At 47.2% G+C, this 19553-nt stretch overlaps 1 protein-coding gene across 1 annotated transcript; it reads right to left on the reverse strand.

Moving 5' to 3' along the window:
- Window positions 1-27: 27 nt before the first annotated feature.
- DDX55 (DEAD-box helicase 55) lies at window positions 28-18601 on the reverse strand. Its single transcript, XM_068562407.1, has 14 exons — window positions 18447-18601; window positions 14207-14257; window positions 14027-14113; window positions 12770-12861; window positions 12628-12690; window positions 10613-10762; window positions 9529-9718; window positions 6360-6442; window positions 4386-4517; window positions 3441-3533; window positions 2459-2573; window positions 1817-1985; window positions 1031-1323; window positions 28-771 (listed from the first exon to the last, which is right to left on the reverse strand). Exons 1-14 carry the CDS (start codon window positions 18567-18569, stop codon window positions 595-597), a joined length of 1818 nt encoding a protein of 605 aa, XP_068418508.1. The 5' UTR covers window positions 18570-18601; the 3' UTR covers window positions 28-594.
- Window positions 18602-19553: the final 952 nt, after the last annotated feature.

Here is a 19553-nt window from a genome sequence, read left to right on the forward strand (position 1 = left end):
AGCCACCTTCACACACTTAAGGCACAATCAGAATGAAATACAGTTTATTCAACGGAAGGCATAATAATTTTCTTTTCCAGAATGACTTGCTTCCTCTGTTCTTCAGATACTCACCAATAAAACAGTACTAGGGGCTGTGCAGGTGTTCTGCGCAGTACCTCAAAGAGAGAACTGAAGTCCAGGGAGAAGGACATCCAGGGAGATCAGGTGCCTGAAAACACTGAGGAATTTTAAAAGGCCTAAAATCAAGTCTACATCAGTATCTTTATGTTAAAAAATAAGTATAAAATAGCCACCAAAAAATGAGCTCTTTGAGTAACCCATCAAAATAAATATTGACATCTGTTATTTACACTCAGTTAATTTACATATTCTTCTGTTAGACTTCAAAGGCTGGTATGTTTTTAATAAAATATTCATGAGCGTGAAACCCCTCACATCTCCCCCATCTGCAACAACAGTTTTGGGAGAGGTGGTTCTTCCCGGACGTCTGCTGAAGTTCTGTTCAGTAGACGCATGCGTGAGCTATATGCGAGCGCAGGGCAGCTCCTGGCATTCCCGTTGCTCTCGTGCATTTCACCTGAGCGGCAGGAATCAGCAGTCATCTTCCAAATCTGAGATCCCCAAATCTGCTGTCTTGACTGATCTTTTGCCACTTGTCAACAGCCCCTTCTCGAATTCTTCTTCAGTAATTTTGCCTTTTTTAAACTTTTTCAAGAGCCTTGTGTCATTAAGAAGTTCTTCCATGTCCTCATCTTCGATATCAGAACCCTGAGTGCAGAAGAGATCAACAAGCTACTGAATTTCTCAGCAACAGTGTTCTAAGTGAAACCAGCATTTTTAATCAGTAACTACAAGCTCTTAGATCAGCTTCCACAAACAGTGCATTCCCCACCCAGGCCACCAAGGGAGTTTAGAAATCTGAGAGTCCTATGCAATTCCTATTAGAAGATAACTAGATACTACACTTCAGTGAAGCTTGTTCACAATTCTAAGTTGAGTATTTAAATAATAAAAATGCAACCTTTACCTCTTTCCTTTTCCGTTTTTCATTCAGTTTTTTCTTCTTTTCCTTTTTGGCCTTCTGCTTTGACCAAGCTTTATTTTTTATGAATTTTCTTCTCCCTTCATTTTCTGTTTTCTCTTTTCTTTGTTGCTCCAACAGCTTCTGCCTCTGCTTTTCTCTGATTTTATCTTTAAATGGAATGGTGTCTGTACTGACGTCCACAGGCACGAAATCTGGAAACTGCTTCCCTCTCAGCTCTGGCATCTTGGGCATCCTCAGCAGGGCAAAACCTCGAGCAAGACTTGCAAAATCGAGATCTGATTAAACCAAAACATTGCAGTTAGCACACCCAAAATAGGATTATAAGCATCAACCCACAGAACATTCATAGCAATATAATTTTGTCTACCTAAATGATCTAATGGGCTCATTTTAATTAGAATTAAAATAATTACATTTTTACTAAGAAGGAATACTCAGCAGCCAGTGTATTCTCTGTCTACTCAAACCCAAGGAAGACTGTCTTTTATTTTATTTTTATTTATTTTTTTGGCTGCGCTGCACAGCACACGGGATCTTAGTTCCCCGACCAGGGATCGAACCTGTGCCCCCTGCAGTGGAAGCTCGGAGTCCTAACCAGCGGACCACCAGGGAATTCCCAGGAAGACTTTCTTTTAAATGTTTAGAATACATTAACCCTGGCATAGGCCTGACATTTTTATAAAACAAAGCAGTTTCATACTTGTAATACTTCTAAAACCATCAGATGTTTCAGATGGAGATACAATTATGTGAAGAAGTCCAACTTACCCTTTAATCTGAAGATGAGGTTACACTCATGCTTTGCATAAGCCTGGACGTACGACACAAAAGCTTTCATGCCCTTTTCAAACACAGCTCTGTCGGCCAGGGCCATGGACTTGAGCTTTGGAAGGAGGTCTACTGTGTTCTTCTGGACTTTCATCTCCTGCAGGGGGCACTGCACAGGGACCACAGCGTCACTTCTGGCTGGAATCACCTCATCCCCAAGGCTACCCCATAAGAGCCAGTGCCAATAAAACCAAAGGCAGAACAATCCATTTTAATCTTAAAGCAGAGGCCTGGAAGCCCAAATCCAAGCAAAGTATTTTACTTGGTCCAGAAAGTATTTAAAAAATTTTAAAGCAAAGTTTAAAATGAGATTTTACCTAACAATCCTGATTTCTGGTTGGAAAGTATGGCAACATAGGTCTATGTTCCCAACTAGTGATACTTAGCTGGGGCTGAGCAGTGGCCGTACCCCAGAGCCTCTCCACAGCCATAAAGCCAGCCAGGTTCCCGCACTGACATCACCAGCCTGGCCCCTGTGTGTCTGCAACCCCTAATCTAAGTTCTGGACCCCACTTGCTGGAAAAGAACTTTTTCAACTACCCCAGCATTGGACATTCCATAGGAAAAAGGAAGACAGCTTACTTTCTGGTTAAGTGCAAGGAAATTGACGTACGACTCTTCCATGGGAAGGAGGAACACAAGCGCGCTGCCGCCATGGCCGATGCGGGCTGTGCGGCCACAGCGATGCACGAAGGCGCTGTGAACAACAAGGGGCGGGAACATGGTCACCACGTGATGCTGGCCGAGCAGAGCACAGGCCTGCAGCTGCATGGCTGATGCGCCTAAAATGACCCGAGGAGCTCCATCCCAACCCGCCGCTTATTAGTGCTATAGAACAGCTGGCGATTAAAGTACACGTGCAAACCAGAGAGGGTTCTGTTAGACATTTACTGTGAACTGTAAAACTTTTAAATTTATGCCTATCTGATGGTACAGGTAGGAGGACGCAGTCTCAGTAGAAAATTTGGAAAACAATGAAAAGCGTAAAAAAGAAAATAAAAGTGACCTATGAGGACCTCCCCCCTCCCCCAGGAAGTAACAACTATTGCTTACGAGTTTGTATTTACAGGTGCTTTCCTATGCTTGCAGGCATTTATCAGGAATATATGCTTGCTTTCAGAGAATAACTGACATCTTCATACATGGTGTATATATTGTTCTCCTTTAAACACTCTATCATGTGCATTTCTGCAAGAACTTTAAAAAGTATTTGAGGGACTTCCCTGATGGCCCAGTGGTTAAGACTCTGCACTTCCAATGCAGGGGGCGTGGGATCCATCCCTGGTCAAGGAAGTAAGATCCCACATGCTGTGCGGCGCAGCCAAAAAATTTAAAAATAAATAAATAAGTAAATAAAAAAGATCTATTAAAAAGTATTTGAAAATGACTGAAATTTCTGCATAATACAGTATCACTATTGACCTATCAATGATAGCTCACCAGTTCCCTTATTTTTGCTATTTCGTAATGTTTTGACAACCATCATTATGTTTTCTTCCTCAGGATTCCTATTTCATTAGCCTAGATTCCTAGACAGAGCGGGTAACGTTCTCTCATGCTGTACCTGGCATTGCTGGGAGGGTCGTACTGCAAAACCCAGTTTACTTCAGGAATATCTATTCCTCGGGCCATCACGTCCGTGCACACTAAAATCCCACTAGAAAATGAGAAAACACCACGCTGAGTAAGGAGGCCACTGTCTCCCTCACCGTCAAGCAGTCTTTACTGAGGGATGACAGTAACGACACAGGTTGCAGAATCTCTCACAGAAGCAAATATACAGGAATAACACTTTGATTTTTCTTCCTCCTAAGAACCTCTAGGACTTTACAAGTTCTCAGTGAAATCTGTAAAGAGGTGGGGGGGAGACACTGAGAAGATTTTTTAAATTAGCATATTTCCATTGAGGGAAAAGAAAAAAAAAACAAAAACAAACACAGTATTTGGTCTAATCCTTTGCAGCCATTTAAAAAAAACAAATGAAATTTTCCCTCCCAGACTGTCGTGTATCCGTCAATTCTATCACTTTGCCTAAAAGATTGCTTTTAACATAGCCAGAAGGCTCAATGATTAAGAAACACAGAGAAGTAGTATTTCTATGCACAAACAGAATCAAGTTATGATCACTAGAGCCACAAGTTCCCTACAGCCTAGCCACCGGCTGACAATCTGCAGCCTTTAACGGGCTGCTCCTGTCTGTTCCGTCATTCAACAAACAGCTACCAAAGCCGCACTGGGGCAATGAACACAACACAGGTTCCCGTTCTTATGGAGCTTAAAACCTAGCAGGGAAGTTGACAGATAAGTAAGGAAGTCAGTGTAGCAAAGTGTAATGGGGTCAGGACAGAGGGCAGGGGGTCTGGATATTTATACAGAGAAGATATGATAACCAGGTTGGAGGAGGAAGAGAGTTCCAGGCAGGGAAACACATGTGAGGGTTTCGAGGCAGAACGACCTGCAAAAGAGCAGAGTGGCTGGAGATCCGCCACCTCCAAGGAAGCCAACCCACCTTTGCAATTTGCGGAACTCCGTGAAGATCTTATTGCGCTTATACTTCATCTTTCCGTGAATGCACATTATGTTCACGCCCTTCACCAGGGCCTCCAGAGCCTTTCCACAGTACTCCACGCAGGCGCACGTGCTGCGAGAGGGGACAGAGGGCTTAGAGTCGCAGGCCGCCTTGGTCCTCCTGCGACGGGGGGAGGGAGGCCGCGAGCACTAGATGCAGTGGGGCCCACCCAGTCGTCCCAGGAGGCTGCAGAGGAGAATGGCTGTGCATATCATCCACAACTAAGCTCTCGGCCAGGGGAAGGCCAATCTTTTGACAAAACCCCTTCAGCAGGAGTTAAAACCCAAACAATGTATTCCTACTGTCTAAAGCTGTTCTAGCAAGGGGAGCTCCCTGGCTCCCTGAGAAGCTAATGAAACTGAAGTAGTCCTTCACAACAAGAACAGTGACATCTTAAATATAGCTTTACTCCTGTTTTTCCTTCAGGGAAACGCTTCTTCCCCAAACAGTGCAGTTCCCAAAGGCTCAGCAGAAGCCAGACCTTTCAGGTCCTCTATCCTAGACATTGGACTTGGAGTCGAGGACAAAAGGGGACCAGAGCAGGGTCATCCCAATGAGGCTGTGCCCTAAACAGATGGCCATCTGGGTCCCCCAGATCCTGTCTTCCCTAGAGGCGGTGCACCCAACCTTCTCTTGGAGTCTGTGAGCTCCCTACACAGCCCCCTTCTAATAAAGTTCACCTTTTTTATTTGAGGGATTCCAAAGGCATGTCACATCCTTTTGTAGATGAGGGACCTGAAGCTCACAGAGAGGCAGTATGAGTGAGTGGCAGAGGCAGAACCAGAAGGAAGGTTTGATTCCATCTCCCATGTTCTCCCACACCAGGCTGCAGGATTCCAATTTGGGCTAACTCCTGTCTAAATCTCCCGTCTTAAACACCTGTGCTAACTGACTGCTGCCAGATTCCCCAGTTTCCACCAAAAGTCACATCAGTACATAATAAAGCAGTTTTGCACACTAGGGTCACAACCCACAGATCCTGAAAGCAATCTGGTAGGTTCTGAAATCAATTTGGTGAGTCTGGACCAGCATTTTTAAAAAATTAGAGCAGAACAGAACAGAAAGCATCAGAATACATCCCACCTAGTCAAATGCAGTTTTATTAAATCTTTGTTTCAGTTTCGTGTGTGTGTGTGTGTTTGTGTGTGTACCAGGTTGTGTTTCTAACTGTGGGACAGTACAGCTAATGCATTTTATTGGTGACATGATGGATGGAAAAGAAACATAAAATTCTTTTGGTGTTGCCAAAAAGACAACACCACAGGTATATCTGGAGGAGGAAAAAAACAGCCCAAAGGATGCACACATCTGTTCCTATCTTGCGCTCTGACAACAGGACACACCCCAGTGTGGCAGACACTAGGCTGGCGGATCAAACACCCTCCCAACCACTTCCTCCTTCACCTCCCTCTACTACAGAGGCTGGGACAGCTACCCACTTGTTTTTTTCCCATCTCCTAAAGTGAGGGGCTGCTGGGTGACCCACCTTTGGCCCATACAAGGAAAGCAGAAGTCAGCTTGGGAGGGGGCTGTCTGAGAAAGTCTTTTGCTTTTCTGATTAAAAGGGCCGGATATAGCAAGCACTGCCCTTCCCCCCTCTCTGCCTTTCCTCTTTTATCTGCTTTCAATGCAAATGTGGCAGCAGGTGTCACCGTGGTCATCTTAAAACTAGGAGGTGACCTACAGGAAGGAAAGGCCAAGACAGCTAAAGAAACACTGGTCTTGACGTTGCTGAGACGGAAACCAACGTCAGGAACTGCCTGCCTCTGGACTTCTTTTTACAGGAGAAAAATAAACCCCTCCAGCTTGAGCTGCAGAAGTCATTTGCAGCCAAACACATTCCTAACAGACAAACAACCTGAAGGCTACACACATGTGCACGTTCTGGGTGTGGCCGAACTCCAGAAGTATTACCTGAAGAAGACCAGGTGTTTTTCCTGCTTATGATTTCGAAGAAAATGTACCAGCTGATTAAATTTCTCATCTGCCTTACATACCTACAAAATAAAAAGGAAAACCAATAAAATAAAAACAAATTTGCTGACAAAAATAACCCCATAGCTATTTTCAGTTTCGGCCTTAAATTTTAAGGAATCTAATTTCCTCCATGAAAAGGGACAGACGTTCGTCAGAATGTTACTCAGTCTACCGAGACCAGAATAAACATCAGCCTGGGCTGCTGACACACGTTAAGTCACAAAGTCATGTAACTGAGGACAGGGAGTCATCCAGTGCGGTAAGTACCTCCCAAACCCCAACATGCAGACAGCGCCATGCCGGCCATAACACCATCCCCAGGGGAGGTCTTTAAAATGCACATCCTTGGACACAGCATACAGATTATGATTCATGTGGAATTGGACCCAAGGGTCCGTATTACTTAAGAGAGCCCAGGAGATCCTGAGACACAGCCATGTTCAGAAATCACTGCTCTAAGGTAAACACAGGTCTCCACAGCAGAATGCACAGAATTATTTCACAGACCTCCATGGAGACAGACTCCAGTCTCTCTTAATAAAGCAACCAAGTGCTCCTAAATTGGAAACATTTAAGTCCACCTGAATGCATCCCCCTATTTTTACCCTAACCAAACCCTCAGTCTGGGACTTCTTTCTCATGCACTCAGACATCTCTAAATGCAGTCACTTAAATGAACGCAAAAGAGCAGAGTGCAGCAGCGGCCACAGTGGGCTCCAAAGCTCATTTATTACTACTTACTACACACTAAGCACTGGCCTAAAACCTTCATCTGTATTAATAAACCAATCCTCCACCAACCCTACGAAATGGGTGCTAACATTTTACAAGTGGTGAACTAGTGCAGTTAGGAAGGGACAAAGCCTAGCTGTGCAGCTGGGTGGCCTTGCCCTCGCACCTCTGCTCGTAACCACTACACTATCCACCACCTCCTCCCTCCCCTGGGAAAAGCCGGCCTCCTAACTTTACCAGCCCGGCTGCAAGCAGAAATAGCAACACCGGGTATAACACCTCCTGCCTGATTTCAAACGCATCCTCCAGGCAGCTGCAGCAGAGGTGGTTTTCTGATCTGCAAACTCTTCTGCCTTCAATCTCCCCATGAATCGACCCAAAAGAGAGCCACCTCATCGCCCTCACAGTCCGCAGCACGAGGGACACTGGTTTGGAAACGGCCCACTTCTCCGTGACCATGTCACTGTGTTCAGGAGCTGAGTAGCCCCTCTCAGCCAAAAGAAAAGCCCCATCTCCTGGTTGACGATTTAGATGTGCCTTGTCAAGCAGTGACACTGGCCTGCGGGTTCTCTCGGTCCCCAAATGGTGCTGCCACCCTGGCTGACCATCCTCTCTAGATGCCCCTGGCCCGACCCAGTGATGGTAGAGAACAGAAGAGGGTGGCCTCATTACTAACAATCACATTTCCAAAAGCCCTCCCGCTGCTTTGTGAGGAAACTAAAAGTAAGGGCAGCTAGGATTTACTGCTGCAAATTCAGCAACTCCCAGCTGTAAATCGAAAAACACCATTTAGGTTACAGAGCAGAACATTGTCGCCCAACAAAGTGTCCTTCAGAGAGGCCATAATTCGATTTTGTGTTTCACCTGCACGTCTGGCTGTGCCCTTCTCTAACTCAGGCTCATATTAACGGGCCGGGAACCCAGCATGTCCCGTGCCTGCACCCAGCACACCCCGTGCACGTGTAATAAAAACATTTGATCACTTGGCGACAGGAGGTCCATACACACCGCTCTTGGAGACTATGCTTAAAATACAGTTATGCCTGCGTTAACTTCCTTATTCACTTACTTGCTGAATGACAAGCATCATCACACACAGCATGTATCCTAGCTCTGTCCCCAAATGCATTTTTTTTTAATTAATTAATTTATTTTTGTTTTTGGCTGTGTTGGGTCTTCCTTGCTGCACGCGGGCTTTCTCTAGTTGCGGCGAGTGGGGGCTACTCTTTGTTGCGGTGCACGGGCTTCTCACTGTGGTGGCTTCTCTTGTTGCAGAGCACGGGCTCTGGGTGCGCAGGCTTCAGTAGTTGTGGCACACGGGCTCAGTAGTTGTGGCTCGCGGGCTCTAGAGCGCAGGCTCAGTAGTTGTGGTGCACGGGCTTAGTTGCTCCGCAGCATGTGGGACCTTCCCGGACCAGGGCTAGAACCCATGTCCCCTGCATTGGCAGGCAGATTCTTAACCACTGCGCCACCAGGGGAGCCCCCCAAATGCATTTAAAAATGTGCCACAGGGTATCATTTTATAGATTTGGTTTCCTAGAAAACTGAAAGCCAGTCTCTAGAGCACTTATTTTTTATTTGCTTATTTGTTTGTTTTTTGGCGGCACCATGCAGCATGCAGAATCTTAGTTCCCCAACCAGGGATCAAACCCGTGCCCCCGCAGTGGAAGCACAGAGTCTTAACCACTGGACTGCCAGGGAAGTCCCATTTGCTTGCTTGTTTGTTTTAATTGCTATGAGTTAACATATATCAGTGGGAACACTGTACATCATATTGATAAAACTTGGAAAATCTAATAAGTTGTTAAAACAATTATTATAGCTGATCATTTAAAAGGAAAAACAGGACTTCCCTGGCAGTCCAATGGTTAGGACTCCGCAATTCCACTGCAGGGGGCGGGTTCGATCCCTGGTCGGGGGACTAAGATCCCGCGTGCTGTGTGGCGCGGCCCCAAGAAAAACATAACTAAGCTTACTGAAAGCAGTTCAAGTCAAAAAAAATTGGTAATTTTTTTCAGTAAATTGCTTTGGCTTATAATACTTGTTTTATTTTTTCCAGCTTCACTGAGGTATAATTGGCAAATAAAAATTGTATATATTTAAGCATTTTTACACATTAAAAATCTATACATGTATACATTGAAGGTGTACGAAGTGATGACATGCGTGTACACTGTGAAATGATTATCATAATCAAGTGAATTAACACACCCAGCACTTCACATAGTTCCCTTTTGTATTTGAAGAACTACTCTGTTAGCAAATTTCAATTTCAAGTACACGACACTGTTAACCCCAGTCCCCACGCTGTACCTTAGACCCCTACAGCCTCCTCGATGGCCTGCAGGAGTCAGTGAGACCACCCAGCGCTCACCATGTAGTAGTTCTCCAGGCGGGAGGGGGTCTTCTGCGTGCTGCTGGCCGCCGCGCCCTTCTCCTTCACGGAGATGCGCACAGGGTTCCGGAGGCCTGCTCTCACCAGGTTCTCCACTTCTTGCGTCTGAGTGGCCGAGAAGAGGCCCGTTCTCCTCTGCTTCGGCAAAAACTCCAAGATGGTGTTTATGCTAAAAAGAGAGGGCTCATCTTAACCCCTCACTTATCAGCATAATCAACAAATGGTGTTTTATGATACTAAACAGGTTATTTTAAAAGACTGAAAACCATCACAATATTTACAGTAGCTGCTACTGGGAGGTGAGATTATGGGCGATCTTCATTTCTTCTTTATACTCTCATTTTCCCAAGGTTTCTTCAATGTAAGCATATAATTTTACTTTTATAATGGGGGGCAATTAAAAGAGTGAAATTAAGACAAAACTTTTTGAGACTAAAAACCATTAAACTGTACACTTTACATGGGTGAATTGTGTAACATATGAAATATATCCCAATAAAACTACTTTTTTAAAACTCACAGAAACTTTTAAAGAAGCCACGGAGGAAAACACATCTTAAGAACATCAAAGACAGAAGAAATGGAATTTAAATTGTGTGGAAGAATCTGAAGGATCAAACAACCTAATGATTTGAAATTCACATGCAGGGACTTCCCTGGTGGCGCAGTGGTTAAAAATCCGCCTGCCAATGCAGGGGACATGGGTTCGAGCCCTGGTCCGGGAAGATCCCACGTGCCGCGAAACAACTAAGCCCGTGCGCCGCAACTACTGAAGCCCACGTACCTACAGCCCGTGCTCCGCAACAAGAGAAGCCTCCGCAATGAGAAGCCCGTGTACCGTATGAACAGTAGCCCCCACTCACCACAACTAGAGAAAGCCAGCACACAGCAACGAAGACCCAACGCAGCCAAAATATAAAATAAATAAATAAATAAATTTATAAAAAAAAAAAGAAATTCACGTGTGGCTAATAGAGACAGTCATGGAGTAATAAAGGAATTCCACCTTGGGCTCCCTTTCATCCCGTGTCACCCGAAGCCCATGAAGTCCAAACTCCAGTACCTCGCCTCGAACCCCATATCCAGAAGCCTGTCCGCTTCATCCAACACCAGGACCTCCAGGGACCTCACGCAGCTGGCCAGATCCAGGCCCTCTGCCTTCCTTCGGAACATGTCCTCCAGGCGGCCTGGGGTTGCCACAATGATGTTCCCACTATGAAAACAAAGTTAACATTTACCGCACTCGCTGGATCTCGGGGACCTTTGTGATTCCAAACACCAAGTTTTGTATTTCCCCCCAGCAAAAGTCATCTAAAATGCCAGCGAAGAGAAGGGAGACCACCACAGTGGGAAGAGAAGGCTGTGCCGTGAGGGGACAGGTCTGGGTTCCAGGCTGAGATCAAGGGCAGGGCTCAGCAAACTGGCTCTTAGGTCACATCTGGCCTCTGCTGTTTTTGTGACATTTTATTGGCACATAACTACACATCCTCCTTCATTCATGGGTTGCCTCTGGCGGCTTTCCCACGATAACAGCAGAGGTGAGCTGCTATGACACAGACTGTGTGATCGACAAAGCTAAAATAATTACCATCTGGTCCTTTACAAAAAGGGTTTGCTCACCCCCTGACTTTACTCAACCACTTTAGGTCCCAGGTCACTCATCTATAAAATGAGAATGCCAACAGAACTAGAGATAATTTTATGTAAAGATCACAAACTGGCAGACTGAAAGCCAAACGTGGCCCCCACAGACTGGGTGACCTGCAGGAAAGTTTTGTTGTTGTTTTTTTTAAATGTGAATTACATGCCAACAGTTAAAAAAATCGGGAGATAACACACAAAAATCTGGAATTCCATATTCTTTTTAAAAAATTCAAAACCTGGAGAACTGAGCCCAGAGTTCTGTGGGCAGCAATCAGCTGGGGGTGAGTACGCAGGCATGAACTAGCCAGTTCCTCCCACTCCCCGCCCACCCCTTCACACGTTTATAGTATCCTCTGAGCCCTGTAGCAACTCGAGTCTGTGACCCCTGCTGCAAAGTATCGCCCGTTGTAGCTGGACACAGCAAGTGCTCAAGAAAAATAGTTTTCTTTATTAAGATTCACTGACAAACTGGGCACAAATTCTACTGCTGCTCATTACAAACCTTACTCATCATGAGACAATACAATGCCAAGGAGTGATGGCCATCGTGTATTCAAACACGCATTCCGAACGTTTATGAAACACCGGCCGTGTGCTCAGCGCCTCTCTAGGCTCTGAAGGTAAAATGCTGCCGGACAGACACCACTCCGACTTTCCCGAGCCTCCTGGAGACACGGAAGAGCCTGGCACGGGCAGCATCTGGGAGAAAGCCAGCCCGCTGTGGCAGCAGGGCGGGCTGTGAAGGGGGCAGCAGTGGAGAGTGGTGGCTCACAGGCCCTACACAAACACTAGGATCTATCCCAAGGGCCAGCAGGAGCCACTGAAGAGCTTTCAATGAGTGACACGACCTGACTGGCATTCTGGTTGCTACGCGGAGCGTGGACTATCGGGGACAAGAGCAGACACACACAGCAGAGAGAGACGAGAAGCTACTGCAGGAGTCCAGGGGAGAAATGAGTAGGAGAGGTGGCGACGGGAAGGCTGACGGTTAGAGACACGCTCTGGAGAGAAAATGCAGAGGATGTGGTGACAGTTAACTGTCAGGGGTAGTGGAGGGGACAGTGAGGAGCCGAGGCTGAACCCCTGACTTCAGGAGAAGCAACAGGGGCAGATGAACAGGCAACTCCAGATGAGGTGCAAGTCTGGGGATGAAAATTCCAAGCTCCTGTTGTAGACGTGTTTGCAACAGCTGTGAGACGCCTGGCGAGATGCCAAGCAGACAAGTGGATTATCTGTGTGTCTGGGGCTCAGGGCGAGGTCAGGGACCACCACGGGAGGGACGAGATCATGAGCCCGTGAGCAAAATGGGAGGTTGGCCTGAAGAAAGAACTTTTTGTGGGGAGTGGGCTTCTGAAGCGGGGTGTTTCTGGTTAAGCCTAGATCATGTGTCGATTCCTCTTGGGTTCAATGCCAAGAGCAAGCAAGGCAACTTACCCGTGTTCCTTAAACCTCGCAACATCCTCTCCAGGATTCCTGCCTCCGATCCAGAGAATCTGGCTAAAACAAGAAAAGTGTCTTTGAGTAGGTCAGGCAAAATCACAGCCCATGGCTGACAGGGACCCTGCCTCCCATTTACCTGAACTGTGGGAAGGGCTTCGTGAAATGCGACAGGACCTCATCTATCTGAACAGCCAGCTCTCGCGTGGGCGTGATGATTATGGCGCCAACCTGCCCATGCGGGGGAAGGCACACGATTAGCAGAGCCCAGGGCTTGCAGAGCTGAACTCACACAAGACGCACCCTCCACCTAATGGACGAAGGTTCCCAGAGAAACAGCACTTCCTGGGCTTTTTCAGCAGTGCCCGGTCACAGTACACATCGAGAGTTGACCCTTGAATGATGGGGGGGTTAGGGATGTGAACCTTCTGCGTAGTCAAAAATCCGCAAATAATTTACAGTTGGCCCTCCACATAACCGGTTTGGTTCCTCTATATCCCAATTCCACATCTAGGGATTAAACCAACCTCGGCTGGTGTAGACCTAGAGTTATTCACTACTGAAAGAAACCCGCATTTAAGTGGACCTGCACCGTTCAAACCCGTGTTGTTCAAAAGTCAACTGTAGTTTGAATTATAGTCAGTCCTCATTCTGTTCTACAAAGTGGCCACATATGCTGTTAGCGAATACTGGACCATTGCTCCTGGGGAAATGGGGTTAGGTTCCTGCAAGCCTCTGGTCACATTTGGGTCGACCTATCAATACATAAGCTTGTTTTACATATATTTCTGTTTAAAGACACCTTATTTTGTAAGTCAACTATACTTCAATTAAATTATGAAATAAAGACACCTCATTTAATATATACTGTTGATTCATTAACACTGAACTCACAGCCAACAGCACTATCAAAAGAAGCTTATGTAACACGTATTTTCTCCGTAAGGCACATCACAGCCTCTTTGCACTCAGGAACACTCGATAGCACTTCAGCACTATGTTTGGGGGTCATTTTAAACAGTGAAATCACCAAAAAAAAAAAAAAAATCACAGCAGTAAGTTGACCAGGAAAAGGACACCTGCTTACAGCCTGAGAGCTGGAACGAGAAGGCAGTATCGCCCTGATCAGACTCAGCTGGGAAAGTGCCATAAGGCGACTCCCATTTGTCGCTGCCCCACACAAGTCCATGCATGAGCACGAAAGCACACTGAGTGCTGCTTTGGGGAGCTACAAATAAATGTTAAGGAGTAGGCAGATTCATAAACACAGAATCTGCAAGTAATGAGGACAGACTGTACTTTTTCCTTCTTATTTTTTCAAGCTTTTGACCAGCTTCTTCCTCAACTGTGAACTCTCTGATGACTAAGTGAAAATAAACCGTTTAGCTATCCTCACCTGACTCTTTTTTAACTTCTCTTCCCTTCTCAGGAGAATTTCCAGGATGGGGATGATGAAAGCGAGTGTTTTGCCACTACCTGTGACCTGCAAAGGGCAGAAAGTTTCCGTTTGCTTTTCCTCACAGTTCATTTTGGAAGGAAAACAGGAAGACAGGCTGCATTTACACAAGGTACTCACCGCTTCTGCAGCAACATCTTTGTTTTTCATGAACAGAGGGATGGTTGCAGACTGAAAAGAGAGATGGCAGAGCACTGGTTAGAGGATGCCGGGACTCCACGGATGAGGCCCAGAGCCCGAGGAACACAAGGCTGGCCTTGGTCACACTGGACCCCACCACAAAGTGGACTCCGATTACAGTCACCACCAGGGACCCCAGTGGGGTCAGCTCACAGGTGATACAGCAGCGGTGTCTACACAGACGGCATGCAGGGGAAGTGAGCCAAGCTGGGATTTGGGGGTCCTGAGCTCTAGCCCTGCCTCGCCTACTCTTCCTCTCTGGACCAGGAAGGGTTTGAAGACACTGTGTTCCTTCCAGCTCTAGTATCACAAAACAACGATTTAAATAGGCCCTCTAATTATAAACACCGCAGAAAACCCACAGGGTTACAAGAGGCCTGGCCCTTTGGGTGCAGCAAAGAGCAGCTGAACCTGAAGCAGACTTAGGTCTTGGCTTCAAGGTCGCCCCCTCCAGGACCACACTCCACTCCTGGTCCCCAGAGCCTGAGCTCACCCATTGCAGCACGTGTAGCACTTTTCTAACTGCTTCAACACAAGTAAGTCTCAGCCTGGGTGATTTCTTTGCCCGCAGGGAACATTTGGCAATGTCTGAAAACATTTTGGGTTGTCAAAACAGGGCGGGGGGGCTTCCCTGGTGGCACAGTGGTTAAGAATCCGCCTGCCAATGCAGGGGACACGGGTTCGAGCCCTGCTCCAGGAAGATCCCACGTGCCGCGGAGCAACTAAGCCCGTGCGCCACAACTACTGAGCTTGCGCTCTAGAGCCCGCATGCCACAACTGCTGAAGCCCGCATGCCACAACTACTGAAGCCCGTGCGCCTAGAGCCCGTGCTCTGCAACAAGAGAAGCCACTGCAATGAGAAGGCTGTGCACCTCCACGAAGAGTAGCCCCCGCTTGCCGCAACTAGAGAAAGCCTGCGCGCAGCAACAAAGACCCAACGCAGCCAAAAATAAGTAAATAAAATAAAATAAAATATTAAAAAAAAAAAAACAGGGCGGGGGAGCAGGAGGTGGTTTGCTTCTGGCATCTAGTAAGTAGAACCCAGAGATGCTGTTAAACAGCCCACAATACCCAGGACCATTTCGCATAACAAAGCATCCAGTCCAAAATATCAAGAGTGCCAAGACTGAGAAATCTGCTGTGGACCATTGCTGTCCAACAGAAATATAATGTGATAGAGATCAGACTTGTGGTTGCCAAGGGGAAGTGGGGGAGGGAGAGGGATGGACTGGGAATTTGGGGTTGGTAGATGCAAACTATTGCATTTTGAATGGAAAAACAACAAGGTCCTACTGTATAGCACAGGGAACTATATCCAATGGAAAAGAATATTTTAAAAAGAATGTCTATGTATGTAAAACTGAGTCACTTTGCTGTACAGCAGATTGGCACAATAATGTGAATCAACTATACTTCAATTAAAAAAAATAAAAATAGGGGCTTCCCTGGTGGCGCAGTGGTTGAGAATCTGCCTGCCAATGCAGGGGACAAGGGTTCGAGCCGTGGTCTGGGAAGATCCCACATGCCGCAGAGCACCTAGGCCCGTGAGCCACAACTACTGAGCCTGCGCGTCTGGAGCCTGTGCTCCGCAACAAGAGAGGCCGCGATAGTGAGAGGCCCGCGCACCACGATGAAGAGTGGCCCCGCTTGCCACAACTAGAGAAAGCCCTCGCACAGAAACGAAGACCCAACAAAGCCAAAAAAATAAAAATAAATAAATAAATAAATAAAATTTTAAAAAATAATAATAATAAAAAGAAAAACAAAAAATAAATATAATGTGAGCCACATACTTTTCTAGTAGCCACATTAAGAAAAGTAAAAAGAAACAGGTGAAATGAATTTTAATAATATATTTTATTTAACCCAATATATCCAAAATACTGTCAGCTTGACATGTAATCAATATCTTAAAAATGAATGAGGGCCTCCCTGGTGGCACAGTGGTTAAGAACCCGTCTGCCAATGCAGGGGACACAGGTTCGAGCCCTGGTCCGGAAAGATCCCACATGCCGCGGAGCAACTAAGCCCACGGGCCACAACTACTGAACCTGCACTCTAGAGCCCACGAGCCACAACTACAGAAGCCCACGCGCCTAGAGCCCATGCTCTGCAACAAGAGAAGCCACCGCAATGAGAAGCCCGTGCACCGCAACAAAGAGTAGCCCACGCTCGCCGCAACTAGAGAAAGCCCACGCGCAGCCACGGAGACTCAACACAGCCAAAAATAAAATAAATTTATTAAAAAAAAAAAAAGAATGAGATTTTTCATTCGTTTTTCACACTAAGTCCTCAAAATCCATTGTACATGTTACACTTAGAGCACATCTCAATACGGACTCACCATGTTTCAAGTGTTCAATAGCCACGTGTGATTGACTACCACAGTGGACAGCACCTAGACCATTGACTCCAATGGCAGACACTGGGTCTTGTCTGCACTAGAGTCCCAAGCATGGCACAGAGCACTGCCTGCTTCCTCCACATCTTTCCTGAGGAGCCTATGGACATCTCAACTTAACATTTCAAAACAGAACCCTCTTGATCTTCCCTCTGAAGCCTGTTATCCTTGCCAGCCTTCCTCATCTCAATAAATGATACCACCATCCACCCAGCTGCTAAGGACAAAAACCTCAGGGTCCCTGTAGATTCCTCCTTCATGAACCCCACATCTGGCCCCTCAGGAACCCTAAAGCTATCCCAACATTGACTTTTTTTTTTTTTTTAATTATTTATTTATTTTTGGCTGTGTTGGGCCTTCGTTTCTGTGCGAGGGCTTTCTCTAGTTGCGGCAAGTGGGGGCCACGCTTCATCGCGGTGCGCGGGCCTCTCACTATCGCGGCCTCTCTTGTTGCGGAGCACAGGCTCCAGACGCGCAGGCTCAGTAGTTGTGGCTCACGGGCCTAGTTGCTCCGCAGCATGTGGGATCTTCCCAGACCAGGGCACGAACCCGTGTCCCCTGCATTGGCAGGCAGATTCTCAACCACTGCACCACCAGGGAAGCCCCCAACATTGACTTTTCAATATCCACTGCTTCCTGTCTACTCCAAGCCACCATCACCTCTAACTTGACAGTGGCCTCCTAATGGACCTCCTCACTTCTCCTCTTATTCCTCTAAAGTCTATTCTCTACACCGCAGTCACATCCCTTCCCTTTCTGCACAGTTTCCCATGGAAGACAGCTTCCCGCTGCATTTAGAATAAAATACAAGCTCCTACAGGGAAGACCCTGCACGATCCAGCACCCGGTTTGCTCACCTCTTACACTACTCGTGCTGCTCCAGCCACAGAGGCCTTCTTTCTGTTCCTCCAAGCTCATTTCCAGCCCCAGGGCATTTGCACGGGCATTTCTCTTTGCTGGAATATCATGCCCCCAATCACCCCACAGCCAGGTCCTTCTCATTCAGGCAGCAGCTTAACGACACCTCCTCCGAGAGGCCTCCCCTATCTTATCTCCTATCCTGTACCTTCTTGTCACTGTCTGCTCCACAACACTTATCACCAGCTGAAATTACCTTATTCCTTTATCCCTTTCTCCCTCTCCTGCATTAGAAAACAAGGCCCATGAGTGGGGACCAACACTGCAAAATCCCTGGAGCCTAGAAAAAAAGTACCCAATACGTAGTTTGTCCTCAAGAAATTTCTTGAATAAATGAATAAACTGGACCAGGACACTTCACTTAGCCCAAGTAATAATAACAACAATGACAGCAGGTAACATTTACTGAGCGCCCATGATGTGCCCAAAATTGTCTTAGGTAATCTCCGCAACAACCCTCTGGTAATACTATTTTCGTCATTTCACAGAAAAAGGAAATGAAGCACAGAGAGGTTAAGTCATTTGCCCAAGGTCTCACAGCTAGAGGGAGTAGGGGGAGAATACGAACCAGGCACTCGGGTCCCAGCACCTAAGGGCGGGGTGGGGGCGGTGAAGACCCTGGCACAGGTGCGCCGCCGCCTGCCGCCTCTGCCTGGCGATCATTAACCAGCTTGGCATCACCCGAGTCGGCGCAGCAGAAAGACATGGCCAAAGTTCCAGCCGGAGGGGTGAAAACTCCAGGATGCGAGTCCTAACACCTACCGGCCGCGTCCAATTCAGCGGGTGCCGGGCCCGCCCTGAGCCTCCCTTTCCCCACCTGCCCCCTGCGCACCGAGGGCCCACCTCCCCGGCCCCGGGTACCTGCACCGGCGTCATGTGCGGGAAACCCAGTTCCCGCAGGACACCCAGCACCCGCGGGTGCAGCGGCACCGGGAGCGACTCCCAGGAACCCTCCGTCACGTGCTCCACGGCTAGCTCCGCCATCGCAGCTACCACTCCGACGCCTCCCGGGCGCACTTCCGCTTCCGCTCGCCAACAGGCCGCGCCCGGAACCATGCTCCAGTCGCAAAGTTCCGAAGGGCGGGGGAAGGCGCCCTCGCCGCAGAAGAGTGGAAAGCCGACAGCTGGCGGATGAAAGCGGGCCGCGGGGACCCGGCCAAGGTGCCACTCGTCCAGCGCAGCCACCTGGGCTCGGAGCGCCTTTCCACGTCGAGCAGGCATTTGTGCGGGAGGGATTTTGCCGCGGCTCTCACACTTTCCCTGCCAGTCGGAGGCAGGTGGCTGCACAACACCGCGTCCTGGCCAAACGACAGTGGGTCTGGAGGGAGTTGACAGAAATGTACCCCAGCTCGGGAGCCCCAAATATGCAAAACAGGGTTATGGTGGGGATCCACTGCCTACTACATAATAAATGTTTACTTCCGAGGAAGTGAGGTCAGAGACCTAAACAGGAACACTGCAGCTTATTCCTGGGTTCACCATTGGATTGACTCGTGCACGTGTACATTCATTCAGCAAGCTTTTACTGACCAGCTATTATGAGCTGGGCCCATACCTTTAGCTTGGCTTGCTCCCTTACATCTATCAGGACTTTTCAAATATCATTTCAGTGATGCCTTCCTAATCCACTTACCCTGCTTTATTTTTCCTCCATATCACTTATCATTAATATGCCATATAATTTCTAAAAGGTAAATCCTACGATAATGGGAATTTTTCTGTTCTATTTATCTCAGTGCCTACAACTGGTTGCACACAGCAGTCACCCAAATATTTTAGGAATGAATAAATGGGGACAGTACTTGTGCAAATTCCAGTCATCTCAAACTAGAAAGTGAAAGAGGAAAGCCTAAGGCAACATTTTCACTTTAATGCCATCGTCACATCCTCAAAATGCCTTTGACAACTGTTTTATAAAATAGGACTTCCAAACAGGTCTGAAAGCAAAGACAGAAGGAAAGAACATAG

Source organism: Eschrichtius robustus, chromosome 14 (genome assembly GCF_028021215.1).
Source record: "Eschrichtius robustus isolate mEscRob2 chromosome 14, mEscRob2.pri, whole genome shotgun sequence".
In the NCBI taxonomy this organism is placed as follows: domain Eukaryota; kingdom Metazoa; phylum Chordata; class Mammalia; order Artiodactyla; family Eschrichtiidae; genus Eschrichtius; species Eschrichtius robustus.